This window comes from Tachyglossus aculeatus, chromosome 21 (genome assembly GCF_015852505.1).
Source record: "Tachyglossus aculeatus isolate mTacAcu1 chromosome 21, mTacAcu1.pri, whole genome shotgun sequence".
Taxonomy (NCBI): domain Eukaryota; kingdom Metazoa; phylum Chordata; class Mammalia; order Monotremata; family Tachyglossidae; genus Tachyglossus; species Tachyglossus aculeatus.
In genome coordinates, this window is record NC_052086.1 from 21,192,789 (window position 1) to 21,213,592 (window position 20,804).

At 45.2% G+C, this 20,804-nt stretch overlaps 1 protein-coding gene across 5 annotated transcripts in view; it reads left to right on the top strand.

Annotated features, from left to right (window-relative positions):
- RPL6 (ribosomal protein L6) overlaps positions 1 to 7,684 on the top strand; it is a 61,204-nt gene extending 53,520 nt beyond the window's left edge. For all 5 annotated transcript variants that reach the window (XM_038763844.1, XM_038763849.1, XM_038763845.1 and 2 more), the window contains exons 2-7: positions 3,285 to 3,458; positions 3,548 to 3,640; positions 3,943 to 4,086; positions 4,287 to 4,335; positions 4,507 to 4,691; positions 7,493 to 7,684. In XM_038763844.1, the coding sequence (XP_038619772.1) occupies positions 3,285 to 3,458; positions 3,548 to 3,640; positions 3,943 to 4,086; positions 4,287 to 4,335; positions 4,507 to 4,691; positions 7,493 to 7,645 (798 nt within the window). In that variant the 3' untranslated portion in view covers positions 7,646 to 7,684. The remainder of the gene's footprint in view (positions 1 to 3,284; positions 3,459 to 3,547; positions 3,641 to 3,942; positions 4,087 to 4,286; positions 4,336 to 4,506; positions 4,692 to 7,492) is intronic.
- The last annotated feature ends 13,120 nt before the right edge of the window (positions 7,685 to 20,804 follow it).

A 20,804-nucleotide genomic window follows, 5' to 3' on the forward strand; every position in this document is an offset into this window, starting at 1 on the left:
TGTTCTAAACGCTGGGGAGATTACAAGGTGATCAGATTGTCCCACGGGGGGGCTCACAGTCTTCATCCCCATTTTACAGATGAGGTAACTGAGGCCCAGAGAAGAATAATAATGTTGGCATTTATTAAGCACTTACTGTGTGCAAAGCACTGTTCTAAGGGCTGGGAAGATTACAAGGTGATCAGGTTGTCCCACGGTGGGGGGGCTCACAGGCTTCGTCCCCATTTTACAGATGAGGGAACTGAGGCCCAGAGAATAATAATAATGTTAGTATTTGTTAAGCGCTTACTATGTGCAAAACACTGTTCTAAGCGCTGGGGAGATTACAAGGTGAACAGGTTGTCCCACGGGGGGGCCCTCACAGTCTTCATCCCCATTTTACAGATGAGGTAACTGAGGCCCAGAGAATAATAATAATGTCATTTATTAAGCGCTTACTACGTACGAAGCACTGTTCTAAGGGCTGGGGAGATTACAAGGTAATCAGGTTGTCCCACGGGGGGGGCACACAGGCTTCATCCCCATTTTACGGATGAGGGAACTGAGGCCCATCATCAATCGTATTTAATGATGTTAAAGCACTGGGGGTTTAAATGTTTAATGTTAAAGCACAGGTGGGCTCACAGTCTTCATCCCCATTTTACAGATGAGGTAACTGAGGCCCAGAGAAGAAGAAGAAGAAGAATAATGTTGGCATTTATTAAGCGCTTTCTACGGGGGGGGCTCACAGGCTTCATCCCCATTTTGCAGATGAGGGAACTGAGGCCCAGAGAATAATAATAATGTTGGTATTTGTTAAGCGCTTACTACGTGCAAAGCACTGTTCTAAGGGCTGGGGAGATTACAAGGTGATCAGGTTGTCCCACGGGGGGGGCTCACAGTCTTCATCCCCATTTTACAGATGATGGAAGTGAGGCCCAGAGAATAATAATAATGTTGGCATTTATTAAGCGCTTACTACGTGCAAAGCACTGTTCTAAGGGCTGGGGAGATTACAAGGTGACCAGGTTGTCCCACGGGGGGGCTCACAGGCTTCATCCCCATTTTACAGATGAGGTAACTGGGGCCCAGAGAAGAATAATAACGTTGTCATTTATTAAGCGCTTACTACGTGCAAAGCACTGTTCTAAGGGCTGGGGAGATTACAAGGTAATCAGGTTGTCCCACGGGGGGGCTCACAGGCTTCATCCCCATTTTACGGATGAGGGAACTGAGGCCCATCATCATCAATCGTATTTAATGATGTTAAAGCACTGGGGGTTTAAATGTTTAATGTTAAAGCATGGGGGGGGGCTCACAGTCTTCATCCCCATTTTACAGATGAGGTAACTGAGGCCCAGAGAAGAATAATAATGTTGGCATTTATTAAGCGCTTACTACGTACAAAGCACTGTTCTAAGGGCTGGGGCGATTACAAGGTGATCAGGTTGTCCCATGGGGGGGGTCTCACAGGCTTCATCCCCATTTTGCAGATGAGGGAACTGAGGCCCAGAGAATAATAATAATGTTGGTATTTGTTAAGCGCTTACTACGTGCAAAGCACTGTTCTAAGGGCTGGGGAGATTACAAGGTGACCAGGTTGTCCCACGGGGGGGGGCTCACAGGATTCATCCCCATTTTACAGATGAGGTAACAATAATAATAATGGCATTTATTAAGCGCTTAGTACGTGCAAAGCACTGTTCTAAGGGCTGGGGCGATTACAAGGTGTTCAGGTTGTCCCACGGCGGGGCTCACAGGCTTCATCCCCATTTTACAGATGAGGAAACTGAGGCCCAGAGAATAATAATGGTAATAATAATGTTGGCATTTATTTAAGCGCTTACTCATGCAAAGCACTGTTCTAAGGGCTGGGGAGGTTACAAGGTGATCAGGTTGTCCCACGGGCGGCTCACAGTCTTAACCCCCATTTTACAGATGAGGTGAGGTACAGATAAATTCATTCATTTAACCGTATTTATTGAGCGCTTACTGTGTGCAGAGCACTGTACCAAGCGCTTGGGAAGTACAAGTTGGCAACATAATTGTAGACTGTGAGCCCACTGTTGGGTAGGTACCGCCTCTATATGTTGCCAACTTGTACTTCCCAAGAGCTTAGTACAGTGCTTTGCACACAGTAAGCGCTCAGTAAATACGATTGAATAATAGAGTGACTTGCCCCAAGTCACACAGCTGACAATTGGAGGAGCCGGGATTTGAACCTATGACCTCTGACTCCAAAGCCCGTGCTCTGGAAAGTGGGGATTAATAATGATAATGGTGCTTATTAAGCGCTTACTATGTGCAAAGCACTGTTCTAAGCGCTGGGGAGGTTACAAGACTATAAGACTGCCCCACGGGGGGCTTACAGTCTTAATCCTCATTTTATAGATGAGGTCACTGAGGCTCAGAGAAGGTAAGTGACTTGCCCAGAGTCACACAGCTGACAAGCGGCGGAGCCGGGATTAGAACCCAAGACCTCCCCCTTCTAGACTGAGCCCACTGTTGGGTAGTGACTGTCTCTGTGTTGCCGACTTGTACTTCCCAAGCGCTTAGTCCAGTGCTCTGCACACAGTGAGCGCTCAATAAATACGATTGATTGATTGATTGACCTCTGACTCCTAAACCCGTGCTCTTTCCACTGAGCCATGCTGCTTAGGACTGAGTCCTATGCGGGACGGGGACTGTTGCCAAACTGGTTTGCTTGGATCCACCCTAACGTTTAGTACAGTGTCTGGCGCAAAATAAGCACTTAAATACCGTAATATTTATAATTCTGTAATTCTGTTTATTCTGATGGTATTGACACTTGTCTATTTGTTTTGTTGTCCGTCTCCCCCCATCCTAGACTGTGAGCCCGTTGTTGGGTAGGGACTGTCTATCTGTTGTCGTTTTGTACTTCCCAAGCGCTTAGTACAGTGCTCTGCACACAGTAAGCGCTCAGTGAATACAAATGAATGAATATTATTGGTCATTAAGTGCGAGGCAGCTCTGAGCCCAACAGAGGACGGGACCGGCTTCCCTAATCGGTTAAGTGACTTTGCCAGTGTTACACAGCACACAAGGGGCAGGACTGGGATTAGAATCCAGGTCCTTGGACTTCCACTGCCTCTCGACCATCCACACGATATCCATCTAAATGTGTTCAGAGCTGCGTCTTCTGAATCCAACACCCAGGGCTTGATCCTGGACTCAAAACAGCCCACTGAGGATGTTAAAAAGCAGGACACATTGGCCGCAGTTTGGCTTAGTGGCCCTGCCCAGGCAGGAACCTCCCCGACTGAACCTGAGCTTTGGTGTTTTAGATGGCGGGCGAAAAAGCAAAGAAGAAGAAGCCCGACCCCAAGGTCAAGAAGATCAAAAAACACCACTGCAGCCGGAACCCCGTGCTGGCCCGGGGGATCGGCAGGTATTCGCGGTCGGCGATGTACAGCAGGAGGGCCCTGTACAAGCGCAAGTTCACCGCACCGAAGACGAAGGTAAAAACCGGGAGCGGGTTCCAGGTAGTCGTGAGATGCCTGGTCTTTAGCGTATCCCGTTGCCTTACGGTGTATTTCTTTGTATGTAGATAGAAAGGAAGAAGAAACCCCGTACAACGATCATGAAGCCAGTTGGTGGAGATAAGAATGGAGGAACCAGAGTGGTGAAAGTTCGCAAAATGGTAAGATCCCTTTGAAATGAGCGTGAATGACATGTGGGGAATGCTGCCTCTTAGTACACACGGGTCAGCTAAGAATGCACTCTGTAGGAAACCAACCAGCTTCTTTTTGGGAGTGCAGGCTAAATTCTGAGTGTGACGTTATAAGGAAATATCGCAAATCCAAAAATATAGTACAATTCTGCCGGCTATCCGTACTTTAAGATTCCACCTAGCAAAAGTGGGTTCTGTCACTTTTTAGATGGGTCTTTTTTCCAGGTCTGTCATACCTGTGGTGTGTAAATTTGTGTGGACTTTGTCTGTAGCCTAGGTATTACCCGACTGAAGATGTGCCTCGCAAGCTCTTGAGTCATGGCAAGAAGCCCTTCTGCCAGCACACGAGGAATCTGCGATCCAGCATCACTCCTGGAACGGTCCTCATCATTCTCACTGGCCGCCATAGAGGCAAGGTAAAAAGGATGTGGCTTCAGGGGGTGACTGCTAACAGTACAATCCTGAAACCTTTTTGATCGAGTTCAGTTCCTTGACTCTAGTTATTATACCTTAATTTTACCTTTTTTCTGTGTTCCCAGTCTTTGGATGTTCAGGGTGACAGATGAACTTACGGATAAACTCACCAAATGTTTTAACAATTCTGCTTCATTTGCAGCGGGTGGTTTTCCTGAAGCAGCTGGCTAGTGGCTTGCTTCTTGTGACGGGTAAGAATTCAACTTTCTATTATCTATCCAAAAATTGAATGATTTTAGTCTTTGGCCCAACTGCCTTTTCTTGAACTTTCAGGGTGTGGGAGGGTGGGGCAGTGGATGGCATTGTCCTTGCCTGATGCACTTTCTGATGATTGTTTTTTGTTTTTTTCCCTTTTCAACTAGGACCTCTGACCGTCAACCGGGTCCCGCTGCGTCGGGCTCACCAGAAATTTGTTATTGCCACCTCTACCAAGGTTGATGTGTCTGGCGTAAAGCTTCCGAAGCATCTCACTGATGCTTACTTCAAGAAGAAGAGGCTGCGTAAACCAAAACATCAAGAGGGGGAGATTTTTGACACAGAGAAGGAGGTTAGTGCTTCTCTAAAGCTTTCCTGCTCCTGTTCGTAACTGAAAAGGAAATCATAATAATATTTTGGTATTTGTTAAGCGCTTGCTGTGTGCCAGGCGCTGTTCTAAGCACAGGGTGATCAGGTTGTCTCACGTGGGGCTCACGGTCTTCATCCCCATTTTACAGATGAGGTAACAGGCACAGAGAAGTTAAGTGACTTGCCCAGAATCACACAGCTGATAAGTGGTGGAGCTGGGATTAGAACCCATGACCTCTCACTCCCAAGTCTGCACTCTTTCCACTGAGCCACGCTGCTTCTCTATCTCTCTTCCCTCTGCCTACTGGATTACTCTTCTAGAATGTCATTCGCACACTTCTCCCCATCCCCTAAACATCTGGCAGACCATAGCACTTCCCTGATTAATTTCTAAACTCCCCAGCTGCTATTTCAGCACTTGAATCATCATCATCATCATCATCATCATCATCATCAATCGTATTTATTGAGCGCTTACTATGTGCAGAGCACTTTACTAAGCGCTTGGGAAGTACAAATTGGCAACATATAGAGACAGTCCCTACCCAACAGCGGGCTCACAGTCTAAAAGGGGGAGACAGAGAACAAAACCAAACATACTAACAAAATAAAATAAATAGGATAGGTATGTACAAGCTAAATAAATAAATAAATAAATAGAGTAATAAATATGTATAAACATATACATATATACAGGTGCTGTGGGGAAGGGAAGGAGGTAAGATGGGGGGGATCGAGAGGGGGACGAGGGGGAGAGGAAGGAAGGGGCTCAGTCTGGGAAGGCCTCCTGGAGGTGAGCTCTCAGCAGGGCCTTGAAGGGAGGAAGAGAGCTAGCTTGGCAGAGGGGCAGAGGGAGGGCATTCCAGGCCCCGGGGGATGATGTGGGCCGGGGGTCGATGGCGGGACAGGCGAGAACGAGGTACGGTGAGGAGATTAGCGGCGGAGGAGCGGAGGGTGCGGGCTGGGCTGGAGAAGGAGAGAACGGAGGTGAGGTAGGAGGGGGCGAGGTGATGGACAGCCTTGAAGCCCAGGGTGAGGAGTTTCTGCCTGATGCGCAGATTGATTGGTAGCCACTGAATCATCTGAGTACTCAACAACCCCCATTGCACTTAAGTGCATGTATTTTAATGGACCATCAGATCTGTTGGATGTGATAATTCTGTTGTATCTTCACTGTGACTTAGTGGAGTGCTGTACATAGAGTACACACTCAAGTACCATTTTTGATACGCTCCCTGTCATTCCTTGTACATAACTATTCTATTTATTTTAGTTTGTTAGTATGTTTGGTTTCATTCCCTGTCTCCCCCTTTTAGACTGTGAGCCCACTGTTGGGTAGGGACTGTCTCTATATGTTGCCAACTTGTACTTCCCAAGCACTTAGTACAGTGCTCTGCACACAGCAAGCGCTCAATAAATGCGATTGATTGATTCCCTCTGAGCCCAATGCAGAAGGCGATGTCTACTGGTATTATACTCTCCCAATCACTTTCATCTGTGCTGTTCAGACAGTGGTTGTTCAGCATACTTTTTAGTATGAATATTGGTGTTAGCTCTCCAGTGAAACTTTGGGCATATCACAACCTCGCTGGGTATGTTTCGTCTTCTGCAAAATGGGGGTAGGCTCATGGTGGGAGCCCTTGTGGGGTTGGAGTGTCAATCAGTGGTATTTATTGAACTCACACTATGTGTAGAGCACTTTACTAAGCGCTTGGGAGGGAACAATATGTTGCCAACTTGTACTTCCCAAGCGCTTAGTTCAGTGCTCTGCACACAGTAAGCGCTCAATAAATACGATTGATTGAACAATGTGAGTTGGTAGGCACTTCCAAATTGATAATAATCAATGGTGAGCTCACTGATTATAATGAGTTTATAATCTAGAGGGAGACATGGACGTTAATATGAATAATATAACTTTACGTAAGTGTTGGATAGGATGAGTGCCTAGTGTCACAGATCCATTTTCGATGTCACCAGGTCAGCTTAAAAGGCACAGTGCTTGGCAGAGTGAGCCCTTACTGCACACTGATTAAGAATCCAGGATCGAGCTTGGCCTGCAGCTTGTGCCCGGCCCCAGTTTGCCTCGGTTGGCACTGGGCAGTCGGTGCCAGTGAGTCCCTCTTGGCACTGATGGGCCATTCCCGACAAACTTTATTCATACAAAACTAGAGTAGAAGGCGATGGCTTAGGGCCAGACATCATCATCATCATCAATCGTATTTATTGAGCGCTTACTGTGTGCAGAGCACTGTACTAAGAGCTTGGGAAGTACAAGTTGGCAACATATAGAGACAGTCCCTACCCAACAGTGGGCTCACAGTCTAAAAGGGGGAGACAAAACCAAACATACTAACAAAATAAAATAAATAGAATAGATATGTACAAGTAAAATAAATAAATAAAAGGGAGGGGGCCGAAGGCCATCTGTCCAGAGGGGTTTCCCCCGCCCCTGCTAGGCATCCTAATTGAATGAATACCTGCTCCAGTGCTTAGCGTGTAACCAGAATTGCCTCTTAACTGGCGTCCTTTGACTTTTTTAATCAGCGGTATCTATGAGAGTGCTTATTATGTGCAGAGCCATATACTAAGCACTTGGGAGAGCACAATACAACAGAATTAACAGACATTCCCTGCCTACAATGAGCCTACAGTCTAGAGGGGGAGACAGACATTAATATGAGTAGTTTATAATGTGTAATTTAAAGATGTACAAAAGTGCTGTGGGTGGGTAGGGTGAATATCAAATGTGACCTTTATAAATGTTCACTTTTTTTTTTTTAGAAATATGAGGTTACTGAGCAACGCAAGGCAGACCAGAAGACCGTGGACACTCAGATCTTGCAACGTATCAAGAAGGTTCCTCAGCTCCAGGGCTACCTGCGCTCAATGTTCTCACTATCCAATGGAGTTTATCCTCACAAATTGGTGTTCTAAATGCCTTGCAAAGAACATTAAACTTTGGAAAAAAGTGAATGGGTTTGTTGGGTTTTTTTGGGTATTCTGGGTACATATAATGGTCCAGGGAGATGAAGAGGGCAGCTAAATTTGTAGATATTCGTCAGCTCCTTCCACTTTAGGTGACTGAATGAGGTGGGAGACTATTTGGAGGAGGGGTGTTTATTAAAAAGAAAAAAGGATTTTCAGATGAATGTAAGTGCTCAATTTCAGCTTCCTGACAGGAAATCTAACTAACAATGTGGCTGCTGTAGTCTCATGATTGTCTTTGAACAGCATCTGTCACTAAAATCTCTTTGTGGCCTGTATCCATAGACAAAAATGGTAGGGTGTCCTTTTTCTCTGGGCAGACAGAGCACTGTGAAGCAGGGATGCTGAATACCCAAGTTGCTGAAGAGTGGGCACTGCCCAAGAAAAGAGCCCAAGCTCCAGAAGACCTTAGCATTGAGGGAAAAGTGGAAAAATTGTCCTTCCTCCAGCAGGATGCTGCGCTTCATTTGTTTTGGCTGAGCAGCCATTGCCCTGCTGGTGTTATGTGGCACAGGACAATATTTCATTCAATCGTATTGAGCACTTACTGTGTGCAGAGCACTGTACTAAGCGCTTAATTTTGCACAATATTTTTGTGAAGCGGATGTTGGATGTGGCAGGCTAGCTTTAGTAATGGTGCAGGGTCATGTAAAATGTGCAAAAGCAAAGCCTAAATTATTTTGCATGTTCTGTTTTTTTTGAAGTTGCTTTGACAGGTCTACATGATAGAGAAGCAGCGTGGCTGTGCAACCAATGTGCTGTGCAAAACTTCGGGAGTTTGGGGTTTTTTTTAATGGCATTTATTAAGAGCTTACTATATGCCAACCACTGTTCTAAGCGCTGGGGAGTTTACAATAATAATAATAATGATGGCATTTATTAAGTACTTACTATGTGCAAAGCACTGTTATAAGCACTGGGTAGGTTACAAGTGATCAGGTTATCCCACGGGGGGCTCAAAGAGCCTGGGCTGGGGAGCCGGAGGTTGTGGGTTCTGATCCCAGCTCCGCCACTTGTCAACTGTGTGATCTTGGGCAAGTCACTTAACTTCTCTGGGCCTCAGTTCCCTCATCTGTAAAATGGGGGTGAAGACAGCCCCACGGGGGACAACCTGATCACCTTGTATCTACCCCAGCGCTTAGTGCATGGCGCATAGCGCTTAACAAATACCAACATTATTATGAGTTGTGCTGAAGCATCCACCCTCTCACATGAGCTTCCTTGTAACCAAAGGGGTTGGAGTAAGGGTTTTATGGGCATGAGACAGAATATCTGCCCCTCAAGGGCTGCCCTGCTGCGCAGTTAATAGCAAACATGCTGTTGCAGAGCATAACACCTCAGTTGTGCAGATTGTTGGGCTCTTATGAATACCTGGGGCAGGCACATGTACCGCAAGACTGGAAGTACATGCTACATTGGTAACCCAGAATAGGGAGACATTCAATCTCAGCAAATAAATTATGCTGTGTAGTGCTGTGTCTTCATTCTCTAGACATTAATTATGGTATTGCTTTAATTCACAGCTGAGGCACAGACAGTGATAAAGATGGTAGTTCTGAAATTGGATCTTCTCTAATAGATTTCTGAACTTTTCCATTCCCGTCTGCATCACTTAGGCATCTTGCCTGCTTAAGCACAGTATTTGTTCGGCCCGTTCCCCATTTAGCGTCTTTGCATGTGTTTATACCCTTGCTTCCTCCTACCTGCAATTTATCTTAATCTGTCTCCACTTCCATGTAAGAACCTTGAGCAAGGACCTGCTGTTTTCTCCCAGGCATTAGTAAGTGCTGAAAAAATGAAATTGAGTACTGTTATAGGGAGTGCAGTACAATGTACTAAGCACTTCCTGCTCACCAGAAAGATCAAAATAAAGCTACTGCACACCCCATCATTTACAACAAAAAAAATTTGGAGCCAAAAAGCCATGAGGAATAGGGAGGGGGAGGGGGGTACAGTAATCCCATAACCCACTCAGGCCTCTTTCCCAAAGAAAGATTTGGCCTTAACCTACTCTTCTGTGTCACCCTTGCACTTGGATTTGTACTTGGGAGAGTACAGTATAATAATTGGTAGATATCCCCTGCCCATAAGCAGCTTTCGATATAGATAGGGGAGACAGACATTAATATAAATCAATTAGATATACTAAAAGTGCTGGTATGGGAGAAGGAGTCCAAAGGAGTGCAAGGGTGACACAGAAGAGTAGGTTAAGGCCAAATCTTTCTTTGGGAAAGAGGCCTGAGTGGGTTATGGGATTACTGTACCCACCTCCCCCTCCCCTATTCCTCTATGACTTAAAAGGGGGAGACTACTTTGAGCCAAGAATAGAAGGGTCCTTTTGAAGACGCTTACAGAACTGGAAGTGAGAGAAGAATGCCAATCACTATACTGCAGGTCCGTGTAATAATTAAGCTCAATATTCAATAAATGTCTAAAACTGTCCCGTTTTCCAGGCCTTAATTACTAGCTAAAAAGGCATATTTGGACTTGGTCTTCATTCATTCAATCGTGTTTATTGAGTGCTTACTATGTGCAGAGCACTGTACTAAGCGCTTGGGAAGTCCAAGTTGGCAACATATAGAGACGGTCCCTACCCAACAGTGGGCTCACAGTCTAGAAGGTCTGGTCTTCTCATATTTATTTACAAGAGAGGCTATACATATCTTTTAAGGCCAAATTGAATACAAATATGTTAAACTCGTTCTTAATAGAGCTCTATTAGGATTTTGTAGGCACGGTGCTGGTGGTGACACAGAAATCTCATTCATTCAATCGTATTTATTGAGCGCTTACTGAGTGAAGAGCACTGTACTACGCACTTGGGAAATACAAGTCGGCAACATATAGAGATGGTCCCTACCCCACCGTGGGCTCACAGTCTAGAAGGGGGAGACAGACAAAACAAAACATGGAGACAGGTGTCAAAATCGTCAGAACAAACAGAATTAAAGCTATATGTACATCATTAACAAAAGAAATAGAATAGTAAATATGTACAAGTAATATTCAGTCCGTCACTAAATCCTGTCGGTTCGACCTTCACAACATTGCTAAAATCCACCCTTCTCCATCCAAACTCCTACTATTCATTCATTCATTCATTCAATCATATTTATTGAGTGCTTACTGTGTGCAGAGCACTGTACTAAGCACTTGGGAAGTACAAGTTGGCAATATATAGAGACCGTCCCTACCCAACAGTGGGTTCACAGTCTGGAAGGGGGAGACAGAGAACAAAACAAAACATATTAACAAAATAAAATAAATGGAAGAAATACGTACACATAAAATAGAGTAATAAATACATACAAACATACATACATATATACAGGTGCTGTGGGGAGGGGAAGGAGGTAAGGTGGGGGGATGGAGAGGGGGAGGAGGGGGAGAGGAAGGAGGGGGCTCCATCTGGGAAGGCCTCCTGGAGGAGGTGAGCTCTCAGTAGGGCCTTGAAGGGAGGAAGAGAGCTAGCTTGGCGGAGGGAGGGCACTCCAGGCCGGGGGAGGACGTGGGCCGGGGGTCGACGGCGGGACAGGTGATAACGAGGTACAGTGAGGAGGTTAGCGGCAGAGGAGCGGAGGGTGCGGGCTGGGCTGGAGAAGGAGAGAAGGGAGGCGAGGTAGGAGGGGCCAAGGGGATGGACAGCCTTGAAGCCCAGGGTGAGGAGTTTCTGCCTGATGCGTAGGTTGATTGGTAGCCACTGGAGAGTTTTGAAAGATTACTACATTAATCCAATGATTTATCCTTTTCCTTGATTACTGTATCAGTCTCCTTGTTGATCTCCCTCCCTCCCTCCTGTCCCTGTTCAGTCCACTCTAATTGCTGCTGCATGGATCATTTTTCTAGAAAAGCGTTCATGCCGTATTTCCCCTCTCCTCGACCTCCGGTGGTGGCCCATTCACCTCCACATCCAACAGAAGCTCCTCACCAATGGTTTTAAAGCACTCACCTTGCCCCCTCCCATCTCACCTCACTACTCTCCTATTTCAACCCAGTCCCCACACTTTGCTCCTCTAATGCTGACCTTCTCACTGTACCGTGATCTCATCCATCTCACCTCTGACCTCTCGCCCACGTCCTGCCTCTGGCCTGGAACACCCTCCCTTCTGGAGGCCTTCCCAGACTGAGCCCCTTCCTTCCTCTCCCCCTCGTCCCCCTCTCCATCCCCCCGTCTTACCTCCTTCCCTTCCCCACAGCACCTGTATATATGTATATATGGTTGTACATATTTATTACTCTATTTATTTATTTATTTATTTATTTATTTTACTTGTACATTTCTATCCTACTTATTTTATTTTGTTGGTATGTTTGGTTCTGTTCTCTGTCTCCCCCTTTTAGACTGTGAGCCCACTGTTGGGTAGGGACTGTCTCTATGTGATGCCAATTTGTACTTACCAAGCGCTTAGTACAGTGCTCTGCACATAGTAAGCGCTCAATAAATACGATTGATTGATTCTCAAATCTGACAGACAGTTACATTCCCCTCTTTCAAAGCCTCCAAGAGACCTTCCCTGACTAAGCCCCCCGGCTTTCCTCTTCTCCCATTCCCTTCTGTGTCATGCAATCGTATTTATTGAGCACTTACTGTGTGCAGAGCATTGTACTAAGCGCTTGGGAAGTACAAGTTGGCAACATATAGAGATGGTCAATCAATCAATCGCTTACTGTGTGCAGAGCACTGTACTAAGTGCTTGGGAAGTACAAGTTGGCAACATATAGAGATGGTCAATCAATCAATCCTATTTATTGAGCGCTTACTGTGTGCAGGGCACTGTTCTAAGCGCTTGGGAAGTACAAGTTGGCAACATATAGAGACGGTCCCTACCCCACAGTGGGCTCACAGTCTAGAAGGGGGAGACAGACAACAAAACAAAACGTGTGGACAGGTATCAAGTCGACAGAACACATAGAATTAAAGCTAGACGCACATCATTAACAAAATAAATAGAATAGTAAATATGTACAAGTAAAATAGAGTAATAAATCCGTACAAAAATATATACAGGTGCTGGGGGGATGGGGAAGAGGAGAGGAAAAAGGGAGCTCAGTCTGGGAAGGCCTCTTGGAGGAGGTGAGCTCTCAGTAGGGCTTTGTTCTCTTTATTCTTCCTCCCTCCCAGCCTCACGGCACTTAAGTACGTATCTTGTAATTTATTTATATTGTCTGGCTCCTCCTCTAGACTATAAGCTCGTTGTGGACAGGGGATGTGTCTGTTATATTGTTGTATTGTACTCTCCCAAGCGGGTAATACAGTGCTCTGAACACTGTAAACACTCAATAATAATAATAATAATGATGTTGGTATCTGTTAAGCGCTTACTATGTGCCAAGCACTGTTCTAAGCGCTGGAGTAGGTACAGTGTGATCAGGTGTGGGTAGGGACCGTCTCTATATGTTGCCAACTTGTACTTCCCAAGCGCTTAGTACAGTGCTCTGCACATAGTAAGCGCTTTGGCTCAGTGGAAAAGAAGCTGCTGTGGCTCACTGGAAAGGGCCTGGGCTTTGGAGTCAGAGGTCATGGGTTCAAATCCCAGCTCTGCCAACTGTCAGCTGTGTGACTTTGGGCAAGTCACTTAACTTCTCTGGGCCTGTGTTACCTCATCTGGAAAATGGGGATTAAAATTGTGAGCCCCGCGGGGACAACCTGATCATCATCAATCGTATTTATTGAGTGCTTACTATGTGCAGAGCACTGTACTAAGCGCTTGGGAAGTACAAATTGGCAACATATAGAGACAGTCCCTACCCAACAGTGGGCTCACAGTCTAAAAGATCTGATCACCTTGTAACCTCCCCAGCACTTAGAACAGTGCTTTGCACTTAGTAGGCGCTTAACAAATACCAACATTATTATTATAGTAAGCGCTCAATAAATATGATTGAATGAGTGAATCAGGTTGTCCCCCATGGGGCTCAGTCTTCATCCCCATTTTACAGATGAGGGAACTGAGGCCCAGAGAAGTTAAGTGACTTGTTCAACCAAGGTCACACAGCTGACAAGTGGCGGAGCCGGGATTAGAGCCCATGACCACTCCTCACCCTGGGCTTCAAGACTGTCCATCCCCTCGCCCCCTCCTACCTCACCTCCCTTCTCTCCTTCTCCAGCCCAGCCCGCACCCTCCGCTCTTCTGCCACTAACCTCCTCACCGTACCTCGTTCTCGCCTGTCCCGCCATCGACCCCCGGCCCACGTCATCCCCCGGGCCTGGAATGCCCTCCCTCTGCCCATCCGCCAAGCTAGCTCTCTTCCTCCCTTCAAGGCCCTGCTGAGAGCTCACCTCCTCCAGGAGGCCTTCCCAGACTGAGCCCCTTCCTTCCTCTCCCCCTCTCCATCCCCCCATCTTACCTCCTTCCCTTCCCCACAGCACCTGTATATATGTATATATGTTTGTACATATTTATTACTCTATTTATTTTACTTGTACATATCTATTCTATTTATTTTATTTTGTTAGTATGTTTGGTTTTGTTCTGTCTTCCCATTTTAGACTGTGAGCCCAATGTTGGGTAGGGACTGTCTCTATATGTTGCCAATTTGTAGTTCCCAAGAGCTTAGTACAGTGCTCTGCACATAGTTAGCGCTCAATAAATACGATTGATGATGATGATGATGATGATGACCAATGGCTCCCCAGCCCGGGCTCTTTCCACTGAGCCACGCTGCTTCTGTATCAGGTAGACCTGTCAGTAAATATGATTGACTGACAGGAATGGTCCAAATTAATGGGGAGAAAAAGGCGGAAAGCCACACTCACCCTTTCGCTCAGCTCCATTGGCCTCTCTCTCTTCTTCTTGGCCTGAGCAGTAGGAAAGAGGACGGCTGGCATTCTCCACCTCTCCAGCTTCGCCCACAGGCCCGTATATTGGGAAAGTACAATAGAACACAATTAGCAGCCACGTTCCCTGCTCCCAACTGCTGCTACCAGTTTCATTTTAATAATAATAACAACAACTATGGTATTTGTTAAGCATTTATATGCCAGACGCCGTACTAAGTGCTGGGGTAGATACAAGCTAATCTGGTTGGACATAGTCTCTGTCCCACTCCCAGTCTCATCATCATCATCATCAATCGTATTTATTCAGCGCTTACTATGTGCAGAGCACTGTACTAAGCGCTTGGGAAGTACAAATTGGCAACATCTAGAGACAGTCCCTACCCAACAGCGGGCTCACAGTCTAAAAGGGGGAGACAGAGAACAAAACCAAACATACTAACAAAATAAAATAAATAAATAGTCTCGATCCAACCCCCTTTTACAGATGAGGTAATGAAGGCCCAGAGAGTGAAGTGACTTGCCCAAGGTTACCCAGCAGACAAGTGGTGGAGCCGGGATTAGAAGCCATGACCTTCCAACTCCCAGGCCTGTGGTCTATCCACTGTGCCATGCTGCAAGCAAGTTTCGAGGCCAAACCCAACTCAAATGAACCTACCTACCCGTCGTTCTGGACAATTTAATTCAACCCTCTGCCAATAATGTATTTATCAATTCATGCCCAAAACTACCTCTCTTGCCTCATCTAAATGTGTTTTAGATAAGCAGCAGAACATACAACCTAGTGGATAGGGCACAGGCCTGGAGTCAGAAGGACCCGGGTCCTAATCCCGACTCCGCTACTTGTCTGCTGTGTGACTGTGGGCATGTCACTTAACTTCTCTGTGCCTCAGTTGCCTCATCCGTAAAATGGGGATTCAAACTGTGAGCCTTAGGTGGGACAGAGACTGATGTCAACCTGATTTCCTTGTATCTACCCTGGCATTCAGTACAGGGCCTGACCCATAGAAAGCACTTAACAAATACCATGAAAATAGTAATAATCATAATAATAATAATTGTTAAAAATCCCAGAAATGAGGAATGAGCTTGGCTGCCTTTGGGACTGAAGGGAAGCAAAGCATTATGCAACAAATGTCATTAGTATTATTCTCTGTGCCACAGTTCCCTCATCTGTAAAGTGGGGATGAAGACTGTGAGCCCCCAGTGGGACAACCTGATTGCCTTGTAACCTCCCCAGCGCTTAGAACAGTGCTTTGCACATAGTAAGTGCTTAACAAATGTCGTCATTATTATTATTATTATTATTATTCTGTGCCTCAGTTCCCTCATCTGTAAAATGAGGATTAAGAGACTGTGAGCCCCCCGTGGGACAACCTGTTCACCTTGTAACCTCCCCAGCACTTAGAACAGTGCTTCACATGTAGTAAGCGCTTAACAAATGTCATTATTATTATTATTATTATTATTATTATTAATACCTAGGAGGTCCGTGATGGTAACGGAGACTCTGCTTTGCCTCCTAGCCAACGTAAAGGGAGAGAATTTGAATCTCAATCTCTGCTCTTCCAAAACAGCCATCTAACATAATCAGAAACAGGTGAAAAACCAAAATGCCTCTACATTTATATGAGCTAACCATATAGTTTAGTTTTCTGAGAAAGGACAGAGAATCGGCTCTATTTAAGCGCTTAGTACAGTGCTCTGCACAAAGTAAGTGCTTAATAAATACGATTGAATGAATGAATTTACTGAAGCCTCTGAGGGATGCAGAGGAGTTTCTGAAGGCCCACAAAGTATACAGTACACCCCAAATCTCCTGTCCTTTCCGTTTTGATAGGTCAAATTCACACACCGTCAATCAGTTGGTAATGAAGGGAGAGGGGAAGACGTAAACCATGTTGTTAAACAATGGTAAGAACATCTGCCACCTCCTTACCATCTTGGTGCCAATAGTGGGACTGCTAATCTACTTATTATTCCTCTCACTGCCCTCCCTCATCGGCAGTCCCATTAACTGCCTAACAAGGCCAGATCTCTCTCTCTCTCCGATCAATAAATCATTGCTTATCAAAGCAATGGGAAGACTTGAATCAATTAGCCGGATAATCCAGGCCCGATCCCCATTTTTTTTCTTCAATCTATTTTCTAATTGAGGGTAAAGTTAGGCTTTTGCCGGAATCACCCAGGTGGATTGTACTGTATTGCTGAGAGGGAGGATGTAGGAAATAGGAAGACTGAATTCCCTTCAGCTGGAGCAGTTGAAACTCCCATTAGATGAGGTGGAGGTTGAGGGTAAAGGAGATATTCTTTGAATGCCTTCCCTTCACACAATTTTCTTTCCATCCGGCATCATGTTAGCGTAAGTTTCTCACCCCCATCTGGGTCTCCAGCCGGCATTTCTTCGCTGGAATTGATTCCTGTTAATTTGCTGTTGCCACACATCAATCAATCACAGTTAGTGAGTGCTTACCGTGTGCAGATGCTTGGGCGAGTACAATATAACAAAGTTGGTAGACATGTTCCCTGCCCACAACAAGCTTACCATCCAGAGGAGATAATCAGGTCCCTCATGGGGACCTCAGTAGAAGGAAGAACAGGAATCCAATCCCCATTTTTCAGATGAGGGGACTGAGGTACAGAGAAGTTATTATAGTACTTCCCAAGCACTTAGTACGATGCTCTGCACACAGTAAGCGCTCAATAAATACGATTGAATGAATAATAATAATAATGATGCAAAGCACTGTTCTAAGAGCTGGGGTAGACACAAGGTAATCAGGGTGTCCCACGTGGGGCTCACAGTCTTAATCCCCATTTTCCAGATGAGGTAACTGAGGCCCAGAGAAGTGAAGTGTCTTGCCCAAAGTCACACAGCTGGCAATTGGCGGAGTTGGGATTTGAACCCATGACTTCTGACTCCCAAGCCTGGGCTTTTTCCACGAAATCACGCTGCTTCACTAAGCCTGCAGTTATACTATAGATAAGTGGCAGAACAAGGATTAGAATTTGGGACCGCTGATTCCTAAGCCTAGGCTCTTTCCACTAGGCCACATTGCTTCTCACCTTTAACCCTACAAAGATTACCTGTTTATTATTTATTCACTTTTTAAAAATATGTTCCTCTTTGCTCTGATAGAGGCTTCATTTATGCAGCATTAGCAATACATTTTTTTCAAGTATGGGAATTCATTCATTCAATCAATCGTACTTATTGAGCGTTTACTGTGTGCAGAGCACTGTACTAAGCGCTTGAAAGTACAAGTTGGCAACATATAGAGACGGTCCCTACTCAACAGCGGACTCGCGGTCTAGAAGGGGGAGACAGACAACAAAACAAAATGTATTAACAAAATAAAATAAATAGAATAGTAAATATGTACAAGTAAAATAAATAGAGTAATAAATATGTATAAACATATATGCAGGTGCTGTGGGGAGGGGAAGGAGGTAGGGTGGGGGGGGACGGGGAGGGGGAGAGGAAGGAGGGGGCTCAGTCTGGGAAGGCCTCCTGGAGGAGGTGCAATCCAATGGTTGTAAGCTCCTGGAGGGTGGGGATCATGTCTTCCACCTCTATTGTTTTGTACTCTCCCAAGCACTTAGTACAGTGCTTGCGACCGGATTACTGGACTAGACTACTTCAGACTGGAAATTCCATCAGTGGGTCAGTCAGTCATATTTAGTTCATATTTATTTATCCCCCCCTCGTCCCCCTCTCCATCCCCCCGCATCTTACCTCCTTCCCTTCCCCACAGCACCTGTATATATGTATATATGTTCGTATATATTTGCTACTCTATTTATTTATTTATTTATTTTACCTGTACATATCTATTCTATTTATTTTATTTTGTTAGTATGTTTGGTTTTGTTCTCTGTCTCCCCCTTTTAGGCTGTGAGCCCACTGTTGGGTAGGGACTGTCTCTATATGTTGCCAACTTCCCAAGTGCTTAGTACAGTGCTCTGCACGCAGTAAGCGCTCAATAAATACGATTGATGATGATGATGATGATGATGATTGACTTGGGAGAGTACAAAAAAACAATTGACAGACAATTAATCTCCCCCACTTCAAAGCTTTACTGAAGGCACATCTCCTCCAAGAGGCCTTCCCTAAATCCCCCATTCCTCTTCTCCCACTCCCTTCTGCATCACCCTGACTTGCTCCCTTTGTTCATCCCCAGGCCCAGCCCCACGGCACTTATGTACGTATCTGTCATTTATTCATATTAATGTCTGTCTCCCCCACTCTAGACTGTAATAATAATAATAATGACGGCATTTGTTAAGCGCTTACTATGTGCAAACACTGTTCTAAGCGCTGTAAGCCTGTTGTGAGCTGGGAACGTCTCTGTATTGTTGTATTGTACTCTCCCAAGGACTTAGTTCACTTCCCTGCACACGGTAAGTGCTCAATAAATACAACTGAATTGGATTGACATGAACTGAACAATAAACAGACACATTCCCTGCCCACCGCGACTTTACAGTCTAGATGGGAATTTAGAGGGAAATTGGCAGTGAGGGGTGGTTGGGCAGTGGGGTCATAAGCGCTTAGTACAGTGCTCTGCACACAGTAAGCGCTCAATAAATATGATTGAATGAATGTGATTAGAGTCATATAACTCCAGTTCTTAATTCTAGTCCTATTCTTAGGAGATAGCATTATGGAATCAGGGGAGATACTGGAGAGTCAGGATTCCTTTCTCTCCAGCCTTGTCTCTGACATTCTGAATGGCTTTGGAAAAGTCAGGACACTATTGCTCTCACTGCAAAATAAACTTAATCTCCATCGAGATTTCAAAGGATTTTTGGTGCTGGTTAACATCCAAGAGGGTGAGGTGGAAGGCAGAGGCAGATTGAACCTGTCATAAAGACTAAATTTCCTTCTACTAGCACCGCTATTCCCTTACCATGGTCAAGGGGGAAAAGGAAGAAACAGACTGCTTGCCTCCAACTTCCCTTGAGACTGTAAGGTCATTGTGGGCAGGGAACGTTTCTACCAATTCTGTTGTGTTGGACTCTCCCAAGCACTTAGTACAATGCCCTGCACATGATAAAGGCTTAATAAATTCCGTTGATTAATTGGTTTAGCTACTGTCACAGTAAGAGTTTATCTTCTGATATGGGTAGGTTCAGTAGTCACTGAACTGAATCAATTATTTGGTGGTCAGTGATCAGTAATCAGTTCAAGACTGAACCCCTTATCCCAAGACTGAACTCCTTATCTTCCCTCCCAAACCCTGCCCTCTCCCTGACTTTCCCGTCACTGTAGACGGCACTACCATCCTTCCCGTCTCACAAGCCCGCAACCTTGGTACGTATTTACTATTCTATTTATTTTGTTAATGATTCATTCAATCGTATTTATTGAGCGCTTACTGTGTGCAGAGTATGTGCATCTAGCTTTACTTCTACTTATTCTGATGACTTGACACCTGTCTACCTGTTTTGTTTTGTTGTCTGTCTCCCCCTTCTAGACTGTGAGCCCGTTGTTGGGTAGGGACCGTCTCTATATGTTGCCAATTTGTACTTCCCAAGCGCTTAGTACAGTGCTCTGCACACAGTAAGCACTCAGTAAATACGATTGAATGAATGAATGAATCTTGGAGTGGAACCTGATGTGGCCAGGGCTGTCTTTCAAAAAGTATTCCACATTTATGCGGCACCTCACGTGACTAAGGCTCTGGATCATTATTTTCTTACAGATTAAAGCAATAAATCAAAACCAGAACTGTTTCCTGCCTTTGTGGGTGGGTGTTTTGAGGGATAGCAAATACATGGCCAAAGTTTTAGCTTGTCAATGACATAATCCCTGACGCATTGCATGGAATGATTTGTATACAAGCGCTTAGTACAGTGCTCTGCACACAGTAAGCGCTCAATAAATACGATTGATGATGATATAATTTCTATTAAAAGGGATATTTGGACTGATTAAAATTGCTTATGCACTATCACATTTCTGAAGACAGAATGCCTATTTCAGGGGGCTAATAGGTCTAGAGTACACTAATGGGAAAATAAACCTCCCTTCAATTAACCCATAGAAACCTGACTCCGGCTTCCTGGATTTCCCAACAATCACAACCATAATAATCAATTGTTTCATTCCTCTAGTTCTATTCCTTTTCCAGAGTGTTTTCCCATCCATTATTTCATTTCATCATCAAAGGTCAAGAGAGGTAGCATCACTTGAAATTCCAGAACGTGGATCTATCTGCTGTCCTAGATCTCACCGAGATCAGATTAATCCGAGGTCACTGGGGACGGTCCAGGGGCCATAGTCATGGAAGTAAAGTTATATTGTACTTTCCCGAGTGCTTAGTA